General features: G+C 42.0%; 1 protein-coding gene across 1 annotated transcript in view; it reads right to left on the bottom strand.

Moving 5' to 3' along the window:
* ADGRA1 (adhesion G protein-coupled receptor A1) overlaps positions 1 to 21,416 on the bottom strand; it is a 534,808-nt gene that overhangs the window by 331,953 nt on the left and 181,439 nt on the right. The window contains exons 11-12 of the mRNA XM_075843229.1: positions 4,898 to 5,059; positions 1,435 to 1,647 (exon numbers count right to left, since the gene is read on the bottom strand). Of these exons, the coding sequence (XP_075699344.1) occupies positions 1,435 to 1,647; positions 4,898 to 5,059 (375 nt within the window). The remainder of the gene's footprint in view (positions 1 to 1,434; positions 1,648 to 4,897; positions 5,060 to 21,416) is intronic.

Below are 21,416 nucleotides of genomic sequence, written 5' to 3'. Positions count from 1 at the left end.
ATGGTTCATTAGACTATTGTGAAGTAATCCCTAGAATACAATTCTCAATTAGTTTATGCAGGTTAATTATCCAGCTGCAATCCAATGCCTAAGCTTCAAGTGGCTAGTGGTGACATTACAACTAGTAGGATCACACTACTAAAATTATCATTTGCAAATTGTGCTTCCTAGAAACCTAAAAGCTATCTTTGGTGTAATTTTTTTTTTACTAAAATACATTTATTCTGTGATTAAAATCACTTTTGTGATGTACTTTTATAAAAAAAAAATCACAGCATCACTTTTGCAGCTTCTATGTATCACAGTACATAGAAGCTGCTGAAAGCCGTCCTGAGCCAAATCCTTTAGCGAGCTGCTCTAATGGCTCAGTCTGCAGCGGCTCCTGCGTGCTCCTGAACTATTTTTTTAGTTCATGCTCACTTTCACTTGATCGGAATTGGGCTTAGAAAATTGCTTAGGAGCCAATGTCAGCCGAGCTGTCACTTTGACTAGATCGGAATTTGAGCTTAGAAAATTGTTCAGGAGCATAGAGGAGCTGCTGTCAGCCGAGCAATTAGTGCAGCTCAATGACGGATTTGGTTCAGAATGGCTTTATGCAGCTTCTATGTACTGTGATACATAAAAGCTGCAAAAGTAAAATTGTGAATTTTTTCCAGTCAAACTGCGTTACAAAAGTGATTTAATCACTAAATAAATGTACTCCAATAAAAAAAAAAACAAGGGTTTACATACTAAGCTGTTAAAGGGGTTGTCCAGTTTAGAAAACCTATTTTTATATACCGTGATAGTTAGCTCTGAGTTAATAGAGGGCGGTGTCTTCTGTTCAGGATTTTCATTTCTCGGCCAGAGTGGAAAACAGTTACAAAGAGCGTCTCTCGCTCTGGAGGACCCATCCTTTCCTGCATTACACAAACAATCCATTTACTTGAATGGCCACTGTGTAATTCTTACTTTCTCCTGTGGTGGCGCTGCAGGAAAATTTAACACTTACTGCCAGTTTTCCCCAAAGAGAACAATTGATCGCTTGGGAACCCAGCAGGGGGACACCCTGTGATCTGCTTATTGTCAAGAGACCCTTCTAACAATTATGGATTGTCCAAAGCAGACAACCCCTTTAATTTTACTACAGTATACAGATGAACAACGATCATGATTACATTTGGAAAATTGCTCTACTGACCACAATCAAAACGGATAAGCCATATAGTATGTTCAATGAAAATGTGTTTGCTAATGGACGATTATAGTGGGGTGCTCAGGGGGTTACCTATTAACTATTATTGAATCTTAGGGTAACTTTTTAGATAAAGTTTTAAATTTTTTTCTTTTATACTAATAAAGATTTAAAGTTCAGTGACTAGATGACATTCTGATCACTATTACCGGTTATACATCAACGTGATTTAATATAATCTGCAATTAATGCACACTTACTTTTGCTGAGAAATTTACAAGTGATCCGTTCAGATTGCCAGAAGTACACTTTAAAATTAAATTGTGGTTCTGAATATTCTCTGAATCTACGTCATTACCATGGATCAATGATCCCTCCGAATGTGCAGATGTTCTCTGGTAGGCAATGCAAGTCATGCCAATAAAGCTTGCTGGTTTGATTAGGACAGCCTCCAGTGCGATATTAAGGGAAACCTGTCAAAACACATTGAGCTGGTCAATTGCCAAAGTGTTTAAGAAATCAACACAAAAATTACCTTCTTTAGAGAAGCAACATGGACATCTGGTACCGCACAACCTGTTTCATGGCGGCCAAAAAAACACTTTACATGACTAATTACCTTTGCTTCAAATAAATAAAGTGCACACCATTCTCAATTATCATTCCAAATGACAAAGCTGAATTTATTAACCTGTTCACTGTCAGATACCAGTTCCCAACATGCAGACGGATGTTGTGTTGTTTTTGGGTTTGTTTTTTTTTGCTATTATGTTTTGTCTACCAAAATGGTTGAAAAAAGTCATATGTAAATCTAGTTCATTCAGGGAAGGTGAGAGGCATGGATGAGAGGAAGGAAGAGGGGTAAATCTTAGAACTTGGTTAACTCTTTTTCATCCAGAAGTAGGCAAAACATCCCAGAAGCCATGAGCCAATTTGCCCTAAAAAGGAAAAAAAAAACTTCATCCCAACCCTTCACGGTGATCGGACTGGGTAAACATTCCCACAAGAATTCCGTAGATTTACATAAGCTTTTGAAGGTTCTGTTATAAGAAATCATCTAAGCCTTTCTTGAAGCCATCAACAGTTTCTGCTGTGACCAGCTCCTGAGGTGACTACCCCACAGATTTACAGCTTTACAGTAAAGAAGACTTTACGTCTCTGGAGATTGAACATTTTCTTCTCCAGATAAGGGAATGTCCCCTTATGTTTTGAGGGGACATTTCTTTGGATGTTTGCTTTACCTTTACCCACATTATGACTTCTTTGTCCACCGACAATAGTACTCACATCTGATCCTATAGAAAAGGCTGGGAAAGAGTTAAAACACCTTTTTGAGCCATTTTAATTGTATTACACAAAGTGATTTTGTCAACCCTACATTGATGTCTTTACAAATTGAATTCCCTGCTGATGGAACAGGATTGCCTATTCATTATTGTACTAGGTTGTTTTTGAGGTAATTTAACTTGTGAAGTCAGATATTCTAAGATAAAGAGTAGATGGATTAAAAAGAATTAACAAGTTTAGTAATAATGTCAGGTAACTATGAATACTGGTCATAGAGGAACAGCATGGCACTGATAGCGGTCCCCTGAGGGGTTAGATGGAGTGGATTCCTGGGTGTAGTTGGAGGGGGTTAACACTGCCTCCTTAATGTCTCTATCACAGGTTTGGAAGCACTTTTTTTTATTACCCTGGCTTCACTGGGCTAATGTTCTCAGCGGAGGGGTGGTCCAGGGGCATGAATCAGCACCGAGGGAGAAGAGTAGCGATTTTAATTTTGCTATGGAGCATCCGTCTCATAGTGCATACCTATATTATGACAGGAATTGTTTTGTGTAATACCTGACTAATACCTGACTAATACCACTAGTTCATATGACAATGACCCAAACTTCAAAGTTAAAAGTAGAACACAACTCCTATACTATGACATTTCCATGACTACTAGAAACCAGACATTCCTGAAAATAAGTTAATTTCAATGTTTTCCTTCTGCATTGAGGACTTTTATCCTTTTAAGAACCCTCAAGGCAATATTCTTCATATGTAGGGTGTGAAATAAAGTAAATATTTAATATATGAATCATTGGGTGTGTGTAAGAAATGAAAGGTTAATGCAAACCAGAAGGGTAAGTCAGTCCAATGGCCCGGAATGAGAAGTCCACACTTATATTGGATATTACTGCTTTCTAAGGGACTAATCAATGTCGGCAGCTCACAATTCCAGGCTTTTCATTTTATCACTGAAGAGGAGATGAAGTTGAAAAAACTGCTAAGCATATCCATTGCTTGGCTACCTCCTGCCCTCTTTTATCATAATCAAAACCATACACGCAAATGGCTCTCTGTAGTATCATGATGTGAAAACACTTTAGAGGCAAGTTACATAGCATTATAGCCCAATTACCAGGTTAATTGATAGCAAGCATCAGTTAAACGACTTTGCTGAACGTTGAGGTCAGCCAAGTTATTGTTGAGGCTGGAAAACATCTATTGTATGATATATAGAAAGAATATACTTCAAGACTATACTGCTTTCCTTGTCATTGTGCATGTTTAAGACATGAATAGTATCCTATGACTACATCACTACATGACTAACTGACTGTGGACATTATATCCACATGTGCCTGTTGAACATTTTATTCCCAAGGCAAATCTATATGCTCATGGAACCCAATGCAAAAACGAAAGCATTAATACGGACTTGGTTACTCTATTATTACCGTCTCTATTCATCTTGGAAGGTTTTCAGCTAGATTTTAGTACATGGCAAACATTAATTATGTCCATTATGTCCATTAAGACACATGATCATTAATGAGGTTAGGCAATGAGGTTGGACAATAAGTCCTGGCTCCCACAACAAACTTGGAAAACTAGTCGACTAGTGTGTTAATGGGCACTGTCAGGTTGAAACAGGAGAGTGTCTTCTGTTAATTTTTACCACAATGATATCCACAATTATCTAAAATGTCCTTGTATGCTGCATCATTAATATTACTTCTAATTGTTAATAAGGACCCATCCAAAACCTGGAAAAACCTTTCTTAATTAAACTTTTCAGTCAAAAATTTGCATTTAGGGAGGAGACATTCTGCTGGAGTTCGCAAAACATAGTTTTGTCGGTTAAGGTGGCCATACATATTAGATGCATGTTGGCCGAATCCGATGATTTCAGCGGGGCCTGACAACCATCTAATGTGTATGGTGTCCTGTCTCTCCCCCAATGGCAGATGACAGGGCAGAGAAGGCTGAGGCAGGTTGACTTTCAGCATGCCCAATCCTTTTGACTGGTCTGGGAGCAGCTTTCTCCCTGAGAACACATGCACGCTCGGCCGAGCCAAGCGTACATGCGTATGGGGCGTTGGGAGGAATAGCTGTGATCGTTTGGCCGACAGCTATCTAAAATGTATGGCCAGCCTTAGCCTTGCAGATGGTGATTCACTCCAGGCAATAGGTTTGCAATGATCGGCTGTTCAATCAAAGGAAACTAATCCATGAACTCATCTAGAGAAGAAGCAGAGGACCAGCCTGATCCGGTCCATGTTCGCTGGCACAGAGATGGCTACTTACATGTGGACACTATCTACCGATATAAATGAGAATTACTGAAATCTATAGGGAAGAACAATGTTGATTTTCATTTCCAAAATGTTACAAAGTGTCAGAGTTTTATTTTTTTGTTACTCACTCTGCACATCCCACTATGATGCTCACCTTTGACAACACTTGTGTTTTACTGTTCAATGAAAGTTCAGATATCTGTTCCACACAGTGCACTATTCTGGTGCAGGCCTTGGCTTCGTTCTGTACCATCCACAAAATGTGGTCTTTTACTGACATGATGTTACTTGCAATTTCTATTATAATATCACCAAGCTGTAAGAAAAAAGATTCAGTGAATATAACGCAATTAGTAACAGAAATTTACTGAAATACCAGTGTTCTCCGGTACATTCTAGATACAATAATACATGTACGGATGTGTCCTTCCTTAACTTATCCCTAAACCCAACATATTCCAAAATGTATGGTGCTAGATGTTAAACAAACATGTAAAGACAGATGCCTCCAACCGATGTCATCTGTCAGCCACCCGTCTCACAGACTCCAGAAGTTAAAAAAGAGTATACGTTTAACATATAAGTTTTTTACAGGATGGCTGGGAAGTATGCCACCGTCACCTATAGAGTCCATAGTTTAAAAAAAATACATTTAACAAATATATGTTTTTTTACTGGATGGCGTGAGATTGAATGGAATTGGTATCGTGACGAATGGTAAGTTAAGAGTGGACACATCTGTATACGAAGATTAAACTTTGAGGTTATATAACTGTCTTGATTTTATTCTAAACACTTTTAAATACATAAAGAAAGACATTTATTGTAATGTTTGAGGGAATGCATAGGATCTCTATATATCCATGTAACATGGAATCGTGGAAGAACATGTAAATATGGTCATCTACGGAGCATCAAGTGAACGTCTTTTAAGGTGATGGAATGGCTGATTAATGTCTTCTAAAATTGACACGTGGTAGTCATATTAGGGAAAATATATTAAAATTGGGGTAAAGGAAAATTGGAGTAGTTACCTATAATAACCAATCAGGTTGCTACTTTAATTTTCCAAAGGACCTATGAAAAATGAGAGCTAGAATCTGATTGGTTGCCATGAACAACTACTCCACTTTTCATTTGTACAAGTTTTGATAAATCTCCCCCATTGTGAATGGTAATGAAGCTAATATGTAGGTTAATATAAGTTTACACCAAAAAACTTCCCTTGAATGCTACAATAAGACCACATCAATCATTTGATATAAAAATACAAAAATCTTTTATTAGAGACAAACAACACAGTTGATCAAGACTATTTAAAAATTACACCCATAAAAACAAAATGTACAAACAGTACATGAAATGACAGTGTTTAATCATAAGGCAGGGCAACAATGGTGGTACTATGCATACAGATATCAATAAATAAAGATCAATCGATATAGATCAAATTTATATATACATCACTACATGTATGCCCAAATTACACATCCTAGGACCATGGTCAAACCGCAATAGCATCAATAGTATTATATATCAACACACCAAAAAAGACCTTATGATATACTTCACCCACCATGAGCCATATTTTACTGCCACAACACTGTCAGAACACCCCAACGCGCGTTTCGCACCTGGCTTTGTCAGATGAAGGCCATGGCTCATGGTGGGTGAAGTATGTGGTATCATAAGGTATTTTTTGGTGTGTTGATATATAATACTATTGATGCTATTGCGGTTTGACCATGGTCCTAGGATGTGTAATTTGGGCATACATGTAGTGATGTATATATAAATTTGATCTATATCGATTGATCTTTATTTATTGATATCTGTATGCATAGTACCACCATTGTTGCCCTGCCTTATGATTAAACATTGTCATTTCATACTTGTAGTCCTGTCCTGCGTTACAAAGATAACCTAATGATTTAAATGGATACTGTGTAATGATTCATTTTCCCTGTGGTGGCGTTGCAGGGACATTAAGCACTTACTGGCAGGTTTCCCCACAGATAACAGCTAATCGATGGGGGTCCAAGCAGGGGGACACTTTGGGGGACACTTTGTGATCTGCTCATTGTCAAGGGATCATTCTAACAAGTAGGGATTGTCCAAAATGGAGAACCCTTTTGAAACTCAGACATATTAATCACAACCAGAAATGGGCAAATTTTTCATTTTACTTTTATAACTCATAACCAGGGGTGGACATATCATTATTGCAAACTTCGGACCCATAAGGTAAGGGGGCCCACTGTCACCTTAAAGCAGCCTTCTTCTGTCTCTTAGATTTCATGTAAATGCCTGAGCTAATGAATTGTATGGCTAACAATTACTGATGGATTGTTAGAGTGACATAAGGTGGGTGATCTATGATGAGATATTGAAGAGTAAGGGGTCCGTATACTGTTCTTGCATGGGGGGCCACTACTGTCTGTGTTGGCCCCTGCTCATGACTGCTTATTGTCTGGCCAAAACAAACATCAGGACCATGTTTTTTTTTAGGACCATACCATTACTGCTGCACCATTTCCCCACTCCACATGTACCTAGATGTGCAGGCAGGTATTTTCTTGCCTCCTAGTCTCCACAATTATTCGATTTTTCTCTGCATCACTTGCCACTTTACTTTCCCATTTCCAAAATCCTGCCCTATGCAAAATTTTAAACTTCTGGCCTCCATTGGTCATGTCCACCTACATCTACTGGTTCACGCAGGATCCCTTAATCCTGCGGATACTGGGTGTGTAGTATAAATGCATACTTAAAGGGATTATGTGGGGACCAAAAAGTATTACCAGTGTAGTCACTGCAGTATATGAGTACACTCGCCAATATACATACCGGTCCCCCGTCGTGCTGATTCTGAGATTTTAATAGATTTTTATAGCACTGCCAGGAGACTGTAAGTCTAGTTGAACAGCCTTCTTTGATGATGACACAACTCTTCATCATGTGACCGCCCCCCGTTTTACTCTATGTACATGCAGTAGAAGTTGTACAGTGAGTACATAAAGTAGAGTACAGTGGGGTCGGTCACGTGATGAAGAGTCGTATCGTCATCAAAGAAGACCGTGCAACTACACTTCCGGGCCCCCGGCAGCATTATAAAAATCGATTAAAATCTCAGAATCAGCGCGACGGGGGACCGGAATGTATATTAGCGAGTTTCCTAACATACTGCAGTGACTACACTGCTAATAATGTTTGGTCCTTATATAACCCCTTTAAAATGTGCACCTGCGTCCCTTTAAGTCATTTAAATTCTTAAAAATCATCTACTGCTGAGAAACAAAGCGTAACTGAAGCCTCCAATTTATGATAGATTCTTTCAGTCCAACCCTTCCGTGTCTTTGAGGAATGCTGCTCTTCTGTACCAGCCTTCCTGTTATTACTCTACATTAATTGCCTATTTATTTAACCAAATGTACTGGACTGTTTTTACAATTTTTTTTCTTCTTTTCTATATTTTTTTTTCACTGAATGGCGCTTACTATTTTCAGAACACTAGCCCCCAGCAATTCTGTAATGCATTTCCATTAGAATTTGCATTCAGAAAGCATCATTATTTTAGAAATACAGACATTTTAATAAATGCAGAAGCTTTTATTCATGCCTAATGAAACAGTGGGAATTGTATTTGAAGAGGAGATGTCATCTCTAGACGTGTATTTGATATAAAATAGAATATTTTAATAGAAATGGTGAACTTTTATATATTTTTTTTTTATATGATCAACTGATAAGAGAAACATCTAGCTGTGAGCAAGACTTGACTGGTGCTGCTACCTAAAAATCTAGCGCAGAGGAGAGGTATATTGTGTGGAGTGTTACTACTGATATGTCCACTCACTATCATTGATTTGCAATGTTGTTATCAGTTTTTAAATAAATACATACATTATTATGCCCATTAAGGGTTAATGCAGCAGTAGCCAAACTTTTTCAGAATAAGATTTACTTTATGGAGAGCCTGTGTTATAGGGCCTTTTCCCATGAAGGACATTTATGACATAAATGTCAGATAGAGGTGGGTCCCAACTAGTCCCGCACCTATCTCTAGAACGGGGGTCCCCTAAAGCCCATCCTAGCTTTTTGTGCTCGCGCTGCCTCCCGGCCACTTACTGATTAAATGGTCGGGAGTTACGGAAACAGCGTAACTCGCTGAGCTACACTGTTTTTGTAACTCTCATAGAACTGAATAGTAGTTACGGAAAGTGTAGCTAGCATGCTACACTGCTTCCATAACTACCATTCACTACTATGGGAGTTACGGAAACTGCGTAGCTCAGCAAGTTATGCTGTTTCCGTAACTCCACTTGTCACGGGTCGAAACGTTGCCATTTTTTACTGGATGTTTGACCAATAAAATAACATCTTGATTGAAATTTGGGAGGCGTGTGCTGCTGTTCAATCATGCTTTTTCTGAGGATATCCTGTAGATATGTCATAAATGTCCTTCATGGGAAAAGCCCACTTGGAGGATGCTGACGCAATTTTTTTGCATGCCCATTTTGCCGTCATAAAGTGCCCCCATTATAGTGATAGCAGTCATGTTAAATACTTATTACATTTGTTCTACTGCATTAGCCTTCTTTATACATGGTAGTGCTGCTTCTCCCCTCTGTCCTGTTCTAGCTAGAATGCATATTAGCCATCATGGAGTATGTGAGACCCAAACCAGCTTCTATATAGAGACGACTGAGTAGAGATGAGCGAATTTCCCAAAATTTGTTTAAGGTCCAATTCGATCACATTGGCTAAATTAATTTGGCTGTATAAATCTAATGAAAACTAGTGGCTGACTCTGATGTCTTCTAGGACTGTATCCATGTAAAATCCAACCTCTTTCAAGCTCTTTAATGCTAAGCCAGCATGTAATGTCAAAGTGACAGCAACATATAAAGGTGGAGGGAGGGATAACCGAAGTGCAATTTGAAAAGACTGCCTACACGGCATTATGGGGAGGCTTGCCCTAGGTCATGTGATCTTTTATCTAATCTGTAAAATGGGGTCCGCCACGCACCCCAAAAGTTTTGAAATGTGATTGGTGTAGAATCGATTTACTCATCTCTACTAGTGTCTAGCCCAGATTCGACAATGTATTTGCTATATTGGGGTTTTTCAAGGACTCATCAAAAGTTTTGCTTGGTTTTTCAAATGATATGTACAGTGCAGTCGGAAAGTCTTCAGACCCTTTCACTTTTTTCACATTTTATTATGTTGAGGCCTTGTTCTAAAATAAATTTTAAAAAAATACGATTTTCCCCATCATTCTGTACTCAGTACCCCAAAATGACAAAGTGAGAACAGGATTGTAGACATTTTTTATAAATTAAAAACTCTAATTTTGCATGGATATAAGTATTCAGACCCTTTCCTATGATACTTGAAATTTAGCTCTGGGGGCCTCCCATGTCTCTAGATCATCTTTGAAAGGATTGTGTGGAGGCACAGATCTGGAGAAAGATCCCAAGAGCACAGTGGCCTCCATAGTTCTTAAATGGAAGAAGTTTGGTACAACCAGGACTCTTCCTAGAGCTGGTCACCCCACCAAACTAAGTAATCTGGGTAGAAGGGCCTTTTTAAGAGGGGTGACCAAGAACCCAATGGTCACTCTGGCTAAGCTCCAAAAATCCTGTGTGCAGGTGGGAGAAACTTTCACAGGGTCAACCATCACTGTAAAAGTGGTAAAATAATTTTCAACAAGAAATGAATGCATTGATTAAATAGAACAGGAATAGAATATGTCAGTTGCAGGATAAAGATGAGTGAATCTTTAACAATTCTCTTCTGTATTGATTCTTCAAAAATGCAAATATCACAGTGAATCAATACTTCCATTTCTACTCATAAGCTTACGCCGGGACACATAAACACTTTAGAAACTATTGAAGCTCTCATTCAGAATGCAAACAAATACGTCTAAAGAGATCCTACTGTTCCTACTATGTAGCTTCATTTTGATACTTGACCTGTGTGATGTCAGAATATAATATGTACACTATTGGGTGTCAGGTACCAGAACATCAATCTGGAAAGTGATGATCTCTAATACCTGGTACCCACTAATCGTACACTACTTTAGCTTTTGGACAAATTTCAGGCCAATGTGATTTTGCTGAGCTAAAATGTTGCAATTTTGCTGAATGTACACTTTTTTTTGCATATGACAAGTTCATACAGAAAACAAATCCAAAACATTTATCTCCAACCCCCCCCCCCCCCCCCACACACACACACACCTTCATAGCCTAGACTAGAGAAGAGAGTGAAAAAACAATTAATCACCCCATCATCAGATCTTTTTCTTGATGCCAGCATTTCTCAAAGACCGAGAGGTTCTCCAACCAAGGGTGCCAAATGGAGTAGAATTGCTTGAAAGCACGTCTGCTCCGATCATAATATTTTTCATTAATAATATAAGTATTCATTTTCCTTTTCCACCCCATGAGAGAGGAGACATTATCTCTTATTCAGTTTTACAAAATGATCTTTCTTGAAACAAATAACGCTCCCAAAATAAGTGTGTGCACTTTGCATCTTACCATTCCTGCTTCATGGTTAGTCATTTGCAATGCACATGGAGCACAAGCCAGCATTCATGGCTCAGTATATTGCAATCTTCTATTGCATCTCTGTCTTCCAGTTCCCTCTGTCTCCTCTTTGGGTACAAACGCATGTTGGAAACCCCCCTTAAAAATCCTGCGTTTTCCATGTACAATAATTTACCATTTCTAATTCTATTTTCAAATATTTGGTACGGGTAATGGCACAGTGTTTGCAAATATCCCTTGGTATCTGGACTACTCTCATTGCTCACACTTTAAATGTTTGGGATTTTAACATGGCACAGATAGAAACAGTGGACAAATAAAACATAGAACCAGCATCATGCCAATAATGGCTATAGAGGGCACAATTGCGTCCAGGTTCCCTATGCCCAGAAGATGGCTGCAACATGAGAAATGCATTAATAGTTAAAAGTGGTTTAGAATGATACTAATTCTAGAATGTTGGCGTTAGTGAAGTTTGATGGAGTTAACTTATGTCACTATACAAATAAAAGCTGCACTTTTATAGTATATATAGATACAGTGGGATTTTATACAAGGTAACCTAAGCACCGGGGCGTAGCTAAGGGGGGCTTGCGACGCATGTGCCCACGGTGCTAGGTCAGAGGGAGGCTTCAATAAGCCAAACTGCCTGGGCCAGGGTATTAAGATACAAAGCTGGGACAGCAAACTCAATCTTTGCCTCGGGTAAAGGAAAGCCAAACTCTGACCCAAAAGTTTCATGCCAGGGGCAAGGGAGCAGTTGGGCAGCTGGATAACAACCTGGCATACAAAAACGTAGGTTCTGAGGATAACAGAAGTAGACCCTCACCAGATTACTTTATTCTTTAAGAACAGCTTTCAATGCTCAGCTGGTCATTTTAGAAATGGTCTCTAAACTTTTTAGAAATTTCACTAAAGTAACCCATATCGTATAGTGGACTTCTTTTGTAATGCAGTGTACTGATAAGGATACATATTTTGCCCAGACAGATTGTCTGCTTGTACTATTGTCATTTGTGAGTAGAAGCCTTTTTATAAATAGAAAAAATTAAAATTTGGAACTACTTAAAAGGGGGTTGTCCGGTGAGTACAAGCACTGTCCATGTGCCTTAGAACTAGATAATATGGACACTGTTATGGCTTATAGAGGAGGGTCCTGAGCAGGGGATTCCATGCTCAGGACCCCCGTCTATGAACTATAATGGAGAGAGGCTATATATGAGAGACTCCCACACTAGTGGACCCGGCGCATCCATGCATTACATTTTCTAGCAGGGAAAAATATCTGGCTACTTGCGTTTTTCCTTGGCAATTGCAACAGTTCATGTGAGAAATAGACAGGCTGGACCCACAGCAAACAGCTGATCACTGCGCTGGATTTTATTTACATAGGGATTGTTTTCATGGGACAACCACTTTAAGTAATATCAATGGGGCACCAGGCCCTGGGCCCAATGCCCTATAGACCTGTCCTGGCTTCAAATTATGGATTTAGATGGGAAAACTGTGGTCCCAATTGGAATGCTAGACATGAAATGTTTGGTATAACTATGGTAAAATTATAAGTTTCAAAAGGAAAGCTTCACTATTATGTGCTGTTACCAGAATATATTTATAAAGCAGGGTGTTGGGTTAACCATTTGGGCTTTTTTCGATTACAAAAAGTCAACTGAATAAGTGAAAAGTGGAATGACTTGATGAATGACGGAGGAAACTATTTGGACCAAGTGTAAATACACTAAAACTGTAGATTAATATATTTTTTAAACAATATAAACCAGGCTCAGGAACCCAGGGCACTCCAGCTGTTAATAAACAAAAACTCCCAGCATGCACTGCCTACGCTTGTTATAAGCCAATATACAGCCAGTTTTCCCTGCTGTTCTGTTGCTCACATGCATGCACCCGTACTCTTTGATTTAATTTGTATTTACAATTGAATGTGATTTGAAGCAGCAGGCGGCTCTCTTAAAAGATCAATAATGTATTATTGATGTGTCTAAGTTTTACTTCTAAGATATTAATGTAGCTCATGTATCCTCACTGTATGCATTCAGCATTCTGGGACATAAGTTGATTAGAAAGAAATATAAATATATGTGGCATCTTTTCACGAAAGTTACGGAAATTAATTATAATTTTTGTTCAAGTATCCTTTTTATGGGAAACATAAGCCCTGCGGCAGCACTCACTTTGCAGCAAGTAAACAGATCTCTGTAATTTGCCCTTGTTTAAATAAAACTAGTCAGTCATACTAGTTATATAGATAGGTATGAAGGTAGATAGATATGTAGATAGGTGCATGGTAGAAAGATGATAGATAGATAGATAGATAGATAGATAGATAGATAGATAGATAGATAGATAGATAGATAGATAGATAGATAGATAGATAGATAGATAGATAGATAGATAGATAGATAGATAGATAGGTGCATGGTAGATAGATAGACAAATTTATAGATAGATAGATAGATAGATGGATAGTTAGATAGATAGATAGATAGATAGATAGATAGATAGATAGATAGATAGATAGATAGATAGATAGATAGATAGATAGATAGATAGATAGATAGATAGATAGATAGATAGATAGATAGGTGCATGGTAGATAGATAGATAGATAGATAGATAGATAGATAGATAGATAGATAGATAGATAGATAGATAGATAGATAGATAGATAGATAGATAGATAGATAGATAGATAGATGCATGATAGATAGATAGATAGATAGATAGATATATAGATAGATAGATAGATAGATAGATAGATAGATAGATAGATAGATAGATAGATAGATAGATAGAAAGATACAGTGGCGGATATCGCACATAATTGTAAAAAATCAGCATTGCAGCGCGCTAGCGCCGCTTATGGGGAGGGCATGGCCGCATCGTCCGTCCTGCTGCCTCTCTGAGGGGGCGGCGGCGCAATTGAAACCAGCCGCCGCCACCCTCTCCTGCACTAATTGTACCTGCGTCTATAGAACACAGGTACAATTACATGCATAAGAGCTGAATGGCCAGGTACGTTCAGTGCCAAACCATTCTGCACCTTACAATGACGTTGATTGGCAGGGCAGAATGAGTTGTCCCGCCAATCAGCGCCTTTCAACTACGCCTTCCGTTGTTGAAAGGCGCTGATTAGCGGGGCAAGTCATTCTGCCCTGCCAATTAACGACGCTAGCGGCGCCATGGCTTCCATTGTTGAAGGGCGCTGATTCACTGGGCAAGTCATTCTGCCCTGCCATTCAGCGCCTTTCAACGGCGTGATGACGTCATTGCGCCGCTTGCGTCGTCCAGCCCCAGCAGACCTGTTCAGAAGAAAGCAGTCCTGCATTGACGCAGTTCTGCGTGGGAACGGGATCAAGGTGAGTATGTAAAGTTGTTTTTTTTCACTTAAAAGTGTGAGTGGCATTAGCTACAGGAGTGGGGGAGCTATATGTGGGGCACAATCTACAGGGGGACTATATGTAGCGCACTATATACATAGGGCGCTATATGTAGAGCGCTATCTACAGGGGGCTATTTTTAGAGCGCTATCTACAGGGGGGCTATATGTGGGGCACTGTAAACAGGGGGCGCTATATGTAGAGCACTATCTACAGGGGTCTATATGTAAAGCGCTATCTACAGGGGGGGCTTTATGTGGAACACAATTTACAGGGAGACTATATGTAGGGCACTATATACAGGGGGCACTATATGTAGAACGCTATCTACAGGGGGCTATATGTAGAGCGCTATCTACTGGGGGGCTATATGTAGGACACTATATACAGGGTGTGCTATATGTAGAGCGCCATCTACAGGGGGCTATATGAAGAGCGCTATCTACAGGGGGCTATATGCTGGGCACTATAAACAGGGGGCACTATATGTAAAGAACTATCTACAGGGGTTCTATATGTCCGGTTTAGGCCCTTACTTGGGAGCACTTTGGGGGCACTATTAATATTGGGGGCACTGTGTGGGACCTCTGCTTGGCAAAGTTATTTTTGGGAAATTTGAGCAGTATTGCTGTTGGGGGCATGCTGCTTTGACTGGCCCAAATATTTTGAGCGGCAATATGTGGGTACTATTAATGTTGGGGGCACTATGGGAGCACTATGCTTGGCACAGTTAGTTTGATGGACACTGTGGGTACTATTACTGATGGGGGAACTCAGCTTGTCACTATAGAGACACGCCAATTGGCACACTTATTTTAGGGTCGACTATGTGGGCACTTGCTGCTAGGGGCATGATTTTAGCCACCATTGGGGCACTCAAATTGGTACAATATTATGAGATTGTGGCACAATTATTCTCAGGAACACTATCAGCTTGGCATGGCTATTGATGTGCACACTATTACTGTTGGGTCACTCTCTGCTTGGCACCATTTTGGATGGGGCCATTGTGTGTGCCACTAATTACAGTCAGGGGCACTGTCTGTACACAATTATTTTGAAGGGCACTAAGCGTGCACTTTTATTTTTGAGATAATATGTGGGCACTTTTACTGGTGAAGGGCAATATCTGCTTAGCACAATTTTTGGGGGGCACTGTTTGGCACTTATTACTGCCAGAGGCAATGGACAGCACAGCAGCCATAGAGGCATAGTATTAGGGATAGCAGCAGGATGGCACTGCTAGGGCACTAGCATGGGGAGTTTGTGTTGAGAAAGTGGGGAGGATGATGGAAAAGTGAGGAGCCAAAGATGTCTGCACAGAAAACTCTGCAGAGACAAATTGTGACTGGAAAAAGCATTCCCAGTGGAATCAGAGAAATGTAGAAGATTAAGAAAGACAACGTCTTCAATCAAAGAAGATGTCACCAGTGAGTCGCTAGATTTGTTGAGTACTTTGCCTGTGACTCCATCTGATCCCTACTGTATTCTCCTGTATGTTCTTTAGTGCTAAATTTAATTAAAAAAGTAATATCTATCCAGCATCTGTGTGCAGCTGAGCCACATTATCGAGGACTAACCTGAAAAATTTGTCTTTGGTGTGTGTGTGTGTGTGTGTGTGTGAAGGGGGTGGGGGAGGATTCCCTACATCTTACATGCATTGAAGCTTGTGCCCCTTATCTATAAAACCCCTAGCAACACACCTGGTACTATTGGTACTATGACACCAAACCAACCCACCCTAGGGTTGGAGTGTATAGCATAAATATTATTTCCTTGTAGTAGGGAAAGTATACATTTTTTCCCTTTTTACTAATGTTGTGGTGCCTCTGGAGAAAGGGGACCTTACTATAGCTGTGCAGAAACATTAGAACTTTTTTGTGGATCCCAACAATTTCATTGGGACTTTCTAACAATCTAGTACCTGGTAGGTGCTTGCCCCAGGGTTGCTGCGAGATTGAATGTAGACGGGACAATGTGGATTTATTTGAAGTTTTATGAAACTGCTCCTAATATTTCCTTGTATGATAAGTGGTGCTAGATGTGTCCGCCAACCAATCATCTACCCTGCCCAATGTAAATATAATAGAAATACATTTCTAATGTCTATAGCATTTTTTCACATAGATCAAGATTCATAGTGGCCAACCTGACCTAAGGTCCTCAATCTCCTTGGTTTCCAAAAGAGTCGTAGGACCAGTCCTTATGGTAGATAAGCATTGCCTAAGAATGTGCAAGAACATCACTCCTAATGTCCATGTGATGTCCAATACTACTGTCAGTAGACTCTAAGCATGTAGAAGTAAGCCATGGAGTCTATGTTAAATTTAAGAATCTATTTTTTACAAATTGGATTCTTTTTCCTCTTATTGTTGTGTGGTGACGGAGAAGTGACAAACTTTTTAGAGCACTTTCTAATAGACAGCTGTAATGGCAGGAAGGAGGTGAAGGGAAAGTGAGCCCTAATCTACCCACCGCCCTGTCCCTGCCTACTTGCAACGACCCGCCCTAGACGACGAGGTACAACTGGGCGGCGGTCCCTACGCTGGCTAAGTGCACAGGAAGACAAACAGGGAACACGCAAGGGAAGGGGCAGTAGCCACGGAACGCCACGAGGAAACGGGGCGGCGAACGAACAGTCAGGACCAGGACGAAGTGAGTACACCCGAGCAGGCACGGAGACAGAAGCAAGCCAGGGCAAGCAAGCAGGTCAAGCAGAACTGCAGCAAGGCAGAAGCACGGCAGAAGCAGGCTGGAGCAAGCAGCAGTGGGGCCAGGAATCCAAAAGAATTACAAGCACTGAGGGAGAGCACAGGGCAGGTAATAAAGGGCAGGGGGCGGAGCTAACTCCGAGAGACCAGGCCGCGATAGGCTCTCCCACTCCTGAGCCTGCCACCCTGGTTGGTGGGAGATGGTGTCAGTCGAGCAGGTCTGGCCTCAGGTGTGGATTGATTAATCCCAGGAGTATAGCTAGATGAAGTACCTGGCAGATCCCTAACAGTACTCCCCCTTTTATGAGGGGCCACCGGACCCTTACTAAGGGGACCCGGTTTAGTGGGGAAGAGGAGGTGGAACCTCCTGATCAATACCCCAGCGTGAACATCACGGGCAGGTACCCAAGTCCTCTCCTCCGGCCCGTATCCTCTCCAATGGACCAGGTACTGGAGGGAGCCCTGGACCATCCTACTGTCCATAATCTTGGCCACCTCGAATTCCACCCCCTCAGGGGTGAGAACGGGAACAGGAGGTATCCTCGAGGGGGACCAGGACGGGGAGCAGCGTTTAAGGAGGGAGGCATGGAAGACGTCATGTATGCGAAAGGATGGGGGGAGCTCCAGACGGAAGGATACAGGGTTGAGGACTTCAATGATCTTATAAGGTCCAATAAATCGGGGAGCAAACTTCCTGGACGGGACCTTAAGGCGCAAGTTCCTGGACGACAACCAGACCAAATCCCCGACGACAAACCGGGGGTTAGCAGAACGTCTACTATCCGCCTGAATCTTTTGTGCGCTCTGGGACGCCTCTAGGTTCTTCTGAACCTGGGCCCAGACAGTGCACAGTTCCCGATGAACCTCCTCTACCTCAGGATTATTGGAACAACCAGGGGAGACGGAGGAGAACCTTGGGTTAAACCCGAAATTACAGAAAAACGGGGAGACCCCTGACGAGTTACTGACCCGGTTATTCAGGGAAAATTCAGCAAGGGGAAGGAATGAGACCCAATCGAATTGACAGTCAGAGATGAAACACCTTAAATATTGTTCCAGGGATTGGTTGGTCCTTTCCGTTTGGCCATTAGTTTCGGGATGGAAGGCGGAGGAGAAGGACAGATCAATCTCCAACTTTTTACAAAAAGCTCTCCAAAATAAGGAAACAAATTGTACCCCTCTGTCAGAAACGATATTGACTGGGGCCCCATGGAGACGCAGGATGTGTTTCACAAACAAAGAAGCTAACGTCTTGGCGTTAGGTAGCTTCTTAAGGGGCACAAAGTGGCACATCTTGCTGAAGCGGTCGACTACCACCCACACAACCGACTTGCCCTGAGATGGAGGCAAATCGGTGATAAAATCCATGGAGATATGGGTCCAAGGTCTCTGGGGAATGGGCAAGGAACGTAGTAGGCCCGCAGGTCGGGACCTAGGGGTTTTGGACCTAGCGCAAACCTCACAAGCGGCGACGTAAGCCCTAACATCTTTAGGCAACCCAGGCCACCAATAGTTTCTGGTAATGAGGTGTTTGGTGCCCAAGATGCCAGGATGACCAGATAGAGCGGAGTCATGGTTTTCCCTGAGTACCCTCAGCCGGTATTGCAGGGGAACAAACAGTTTGTCCCCAGGGACGTTCCCAGGAGCTGCACCCTGATCAGCCGCGATATCAGAAGCTAAATCAGAATCCGTGGCAGAGACGATTATACCAGGGGGTAAAATACAAGCGGGATCCTTCTCGGAAGGAGGATTGGCCATGAAACTACGTGACAGAGCGTCAGCCTTAATATTCTTGGACCCAGCCCTATAGGTAACCAAGAAATTAAATCTGGTAAAGAATAGTGCCCACCGAGCTTGTCTAGGATTAAGCCTCCGGGCCGATTCTAGGAAAACCAGATTCTTGTGATCCGTAAGGACCGTTACCTGGTGTCTGGCCCCCTCCAGGAAGTGCCGCCACTCCTCAAAAGCCCATTTAATGGCTAGAAGTTCGCGGTTACCAATATCATAGTTACTCTCCGTGGGCGAAAACTTCCTAGAGAAGTAAGCACAGGGGCGGAGATGGGTGAGGGAGCTGGTACCCTGGGACAAGACGGCCCCCACTCCCACCTCGGAAGCGTCAACCTCCACAATAAATGTCTCCTCTTGGTTGGGCTGAATCAGCACGGGGGCCGAGATAAAGCACTTCTTGAGAGTCTCAAAGGCCTGGACGGCCTCAGGGGGCCAATGGAGGACATCGGCACCCTTGCGGGTAAGGTCCGTAAGAGGCTTAGCGACGACCGAGAAGTTGGCAATAAATCTCCTGTAATAGTTGGCGAACCCTAAAAAACACTGTAACGCCTTAAGGGAGGCAGGTTGGACCCATTCCGCCACAGCTTGAACCTTGGCAGGGTCCATGCGGAATTCATGAGGAGTGAGGATTTGCCCTAAAAATGGTATCTCCTGTACCCCAAAGACACATTTTTCAGTCTTAGCAAACAGATTATTCTCCCGAAGGACCTGGAGCACCTTCCTGACATGCTCCACATGGGAGGACCAGTCCTTGGAAAACACCAGTATGTCATCAAGGTACACAACAAGAAAATTACCCAGGTACTCTCTCAGGATTTCATTAATAAAATTCTGGAAGACAGCAGGGGCATTACACAACCCAAAGGGCATGACCAGGTATTCGAAATGACCCTCGGGTGTGTTGAACGCAGTTTTCCACTCATCCCCCTCTTTGATGCGGATAAGGTTATATGCCCCCCGTAGATCGAACTTAGAAAACCATTGGGCTCCCTGAACCTGATTAAAAAGATCCGGAATCAAAGGAAGTGGGTACTGGTTCCTTACGGTGACCTTATTCAGGTTACGATAATCAATGCACGGCCTAAGACCACCATCCTTCTTCCCCATGAAGAAGAAGCCAGCACCTACAGGAGAAGTCGAGGGGCGAATGAAACCCTTGGCCAGGCATTCTTGGATATACACCCTCATCGCTTCACGTTCAGGACATGAAAGATTAAATATCCTACCCTTAGGAAGCTTGGCACCAGGCACCAAATCGATAGCGCAATCGTAATCTCTATGGGGGGGCAACACCTCGGAGGCCTCCTTAGAAAACACATCGGCGAAGTCCTGAACAAACTCAGGAAGCGTGTTTACCTCCTCCCGGGGAGAAATAGAGTTAACAGAAAGACATGACATAAGACATTCATTACCCCATTTGGTGAGATCCCCAGTATTCCAATCAAATGTGGGATTATGCAACTGCAACCAGGGAAGACCTAATACCAGATCAGACGATAATCCCTGCATCACCAGTACAGAGCACTGCTCCAAATGCATGGAGCCAACCAGGAGTTCAAAAACAGGAGTATGCTGAGTAAAATAACCATTAGCAAGGGGGGTTGAGTCGATTCCTACTACAGGGATGGGATAAGGTAAATCAATACAAGGCATCTTTAGAGACATAGCAAATTCCACAGACATGATATTAGCAGATGAGCCAGAATCCACGAAAGCACTGCCCGTGGCAGACCGGCCAGCAAACGAGACCTGAAAGGGAAGCAAAATTTTATTGCGTTTCACATTAACGGGAAATACCTGTGCGCCCAAGTGACCTCCCCGATGATCACTTAGGCGCGGAAGTTTTCCGGCTTCTTATTCTTGCGCCTGGGACAGGTGTTCAGTAGATGCTTGTCGTCCCCACAGTAGAAGCAGAGACCATTCATTCTGCGAAACTCCCTACGTTGTCGAGGGGACGTGGAGGCCCCGAGTTGCATAGGTACCTCCGAGTCCTCCGTGGAGGGGCGAGGAGACGGGACCTCGGGGGGAATCGCAGAAAAGTCAGAGGGGAGCACACTGAAGCGTTCTAGCTGACGTTCCCTGAGACGACGGTCAAGTCGTACTGCTAGGGCCATAACCTGGTCAAGGGAGTCAGGCGAGGGGTAGCTAACCAGCAGATCCTTCAGGGCGTCAGATAATCCTAACCTAAACTGGCACCTTAGGGCCGGATCGTTCCA

This window comes from Rhinoderma darwinii, chromosome 11 (genome assembly GCF_050947455.1).
Source record: "Rhinoderma darwinii isolate aRhiDar2 chromosome 11, aRhiDar2.hap1, whole genome shotgun sequence".
Taxonomy (NCBI): Eukaryota; Metazoa; Chordata; class Amphibia; order Anura; family Rhinodermatidae; genus Rhinoderma; species Rhinoderma darwinii.
Note: the sequence above shows the minus strand (reverse complement) of the source record. Positions and strands in the feature narration are given on the sequence as shown.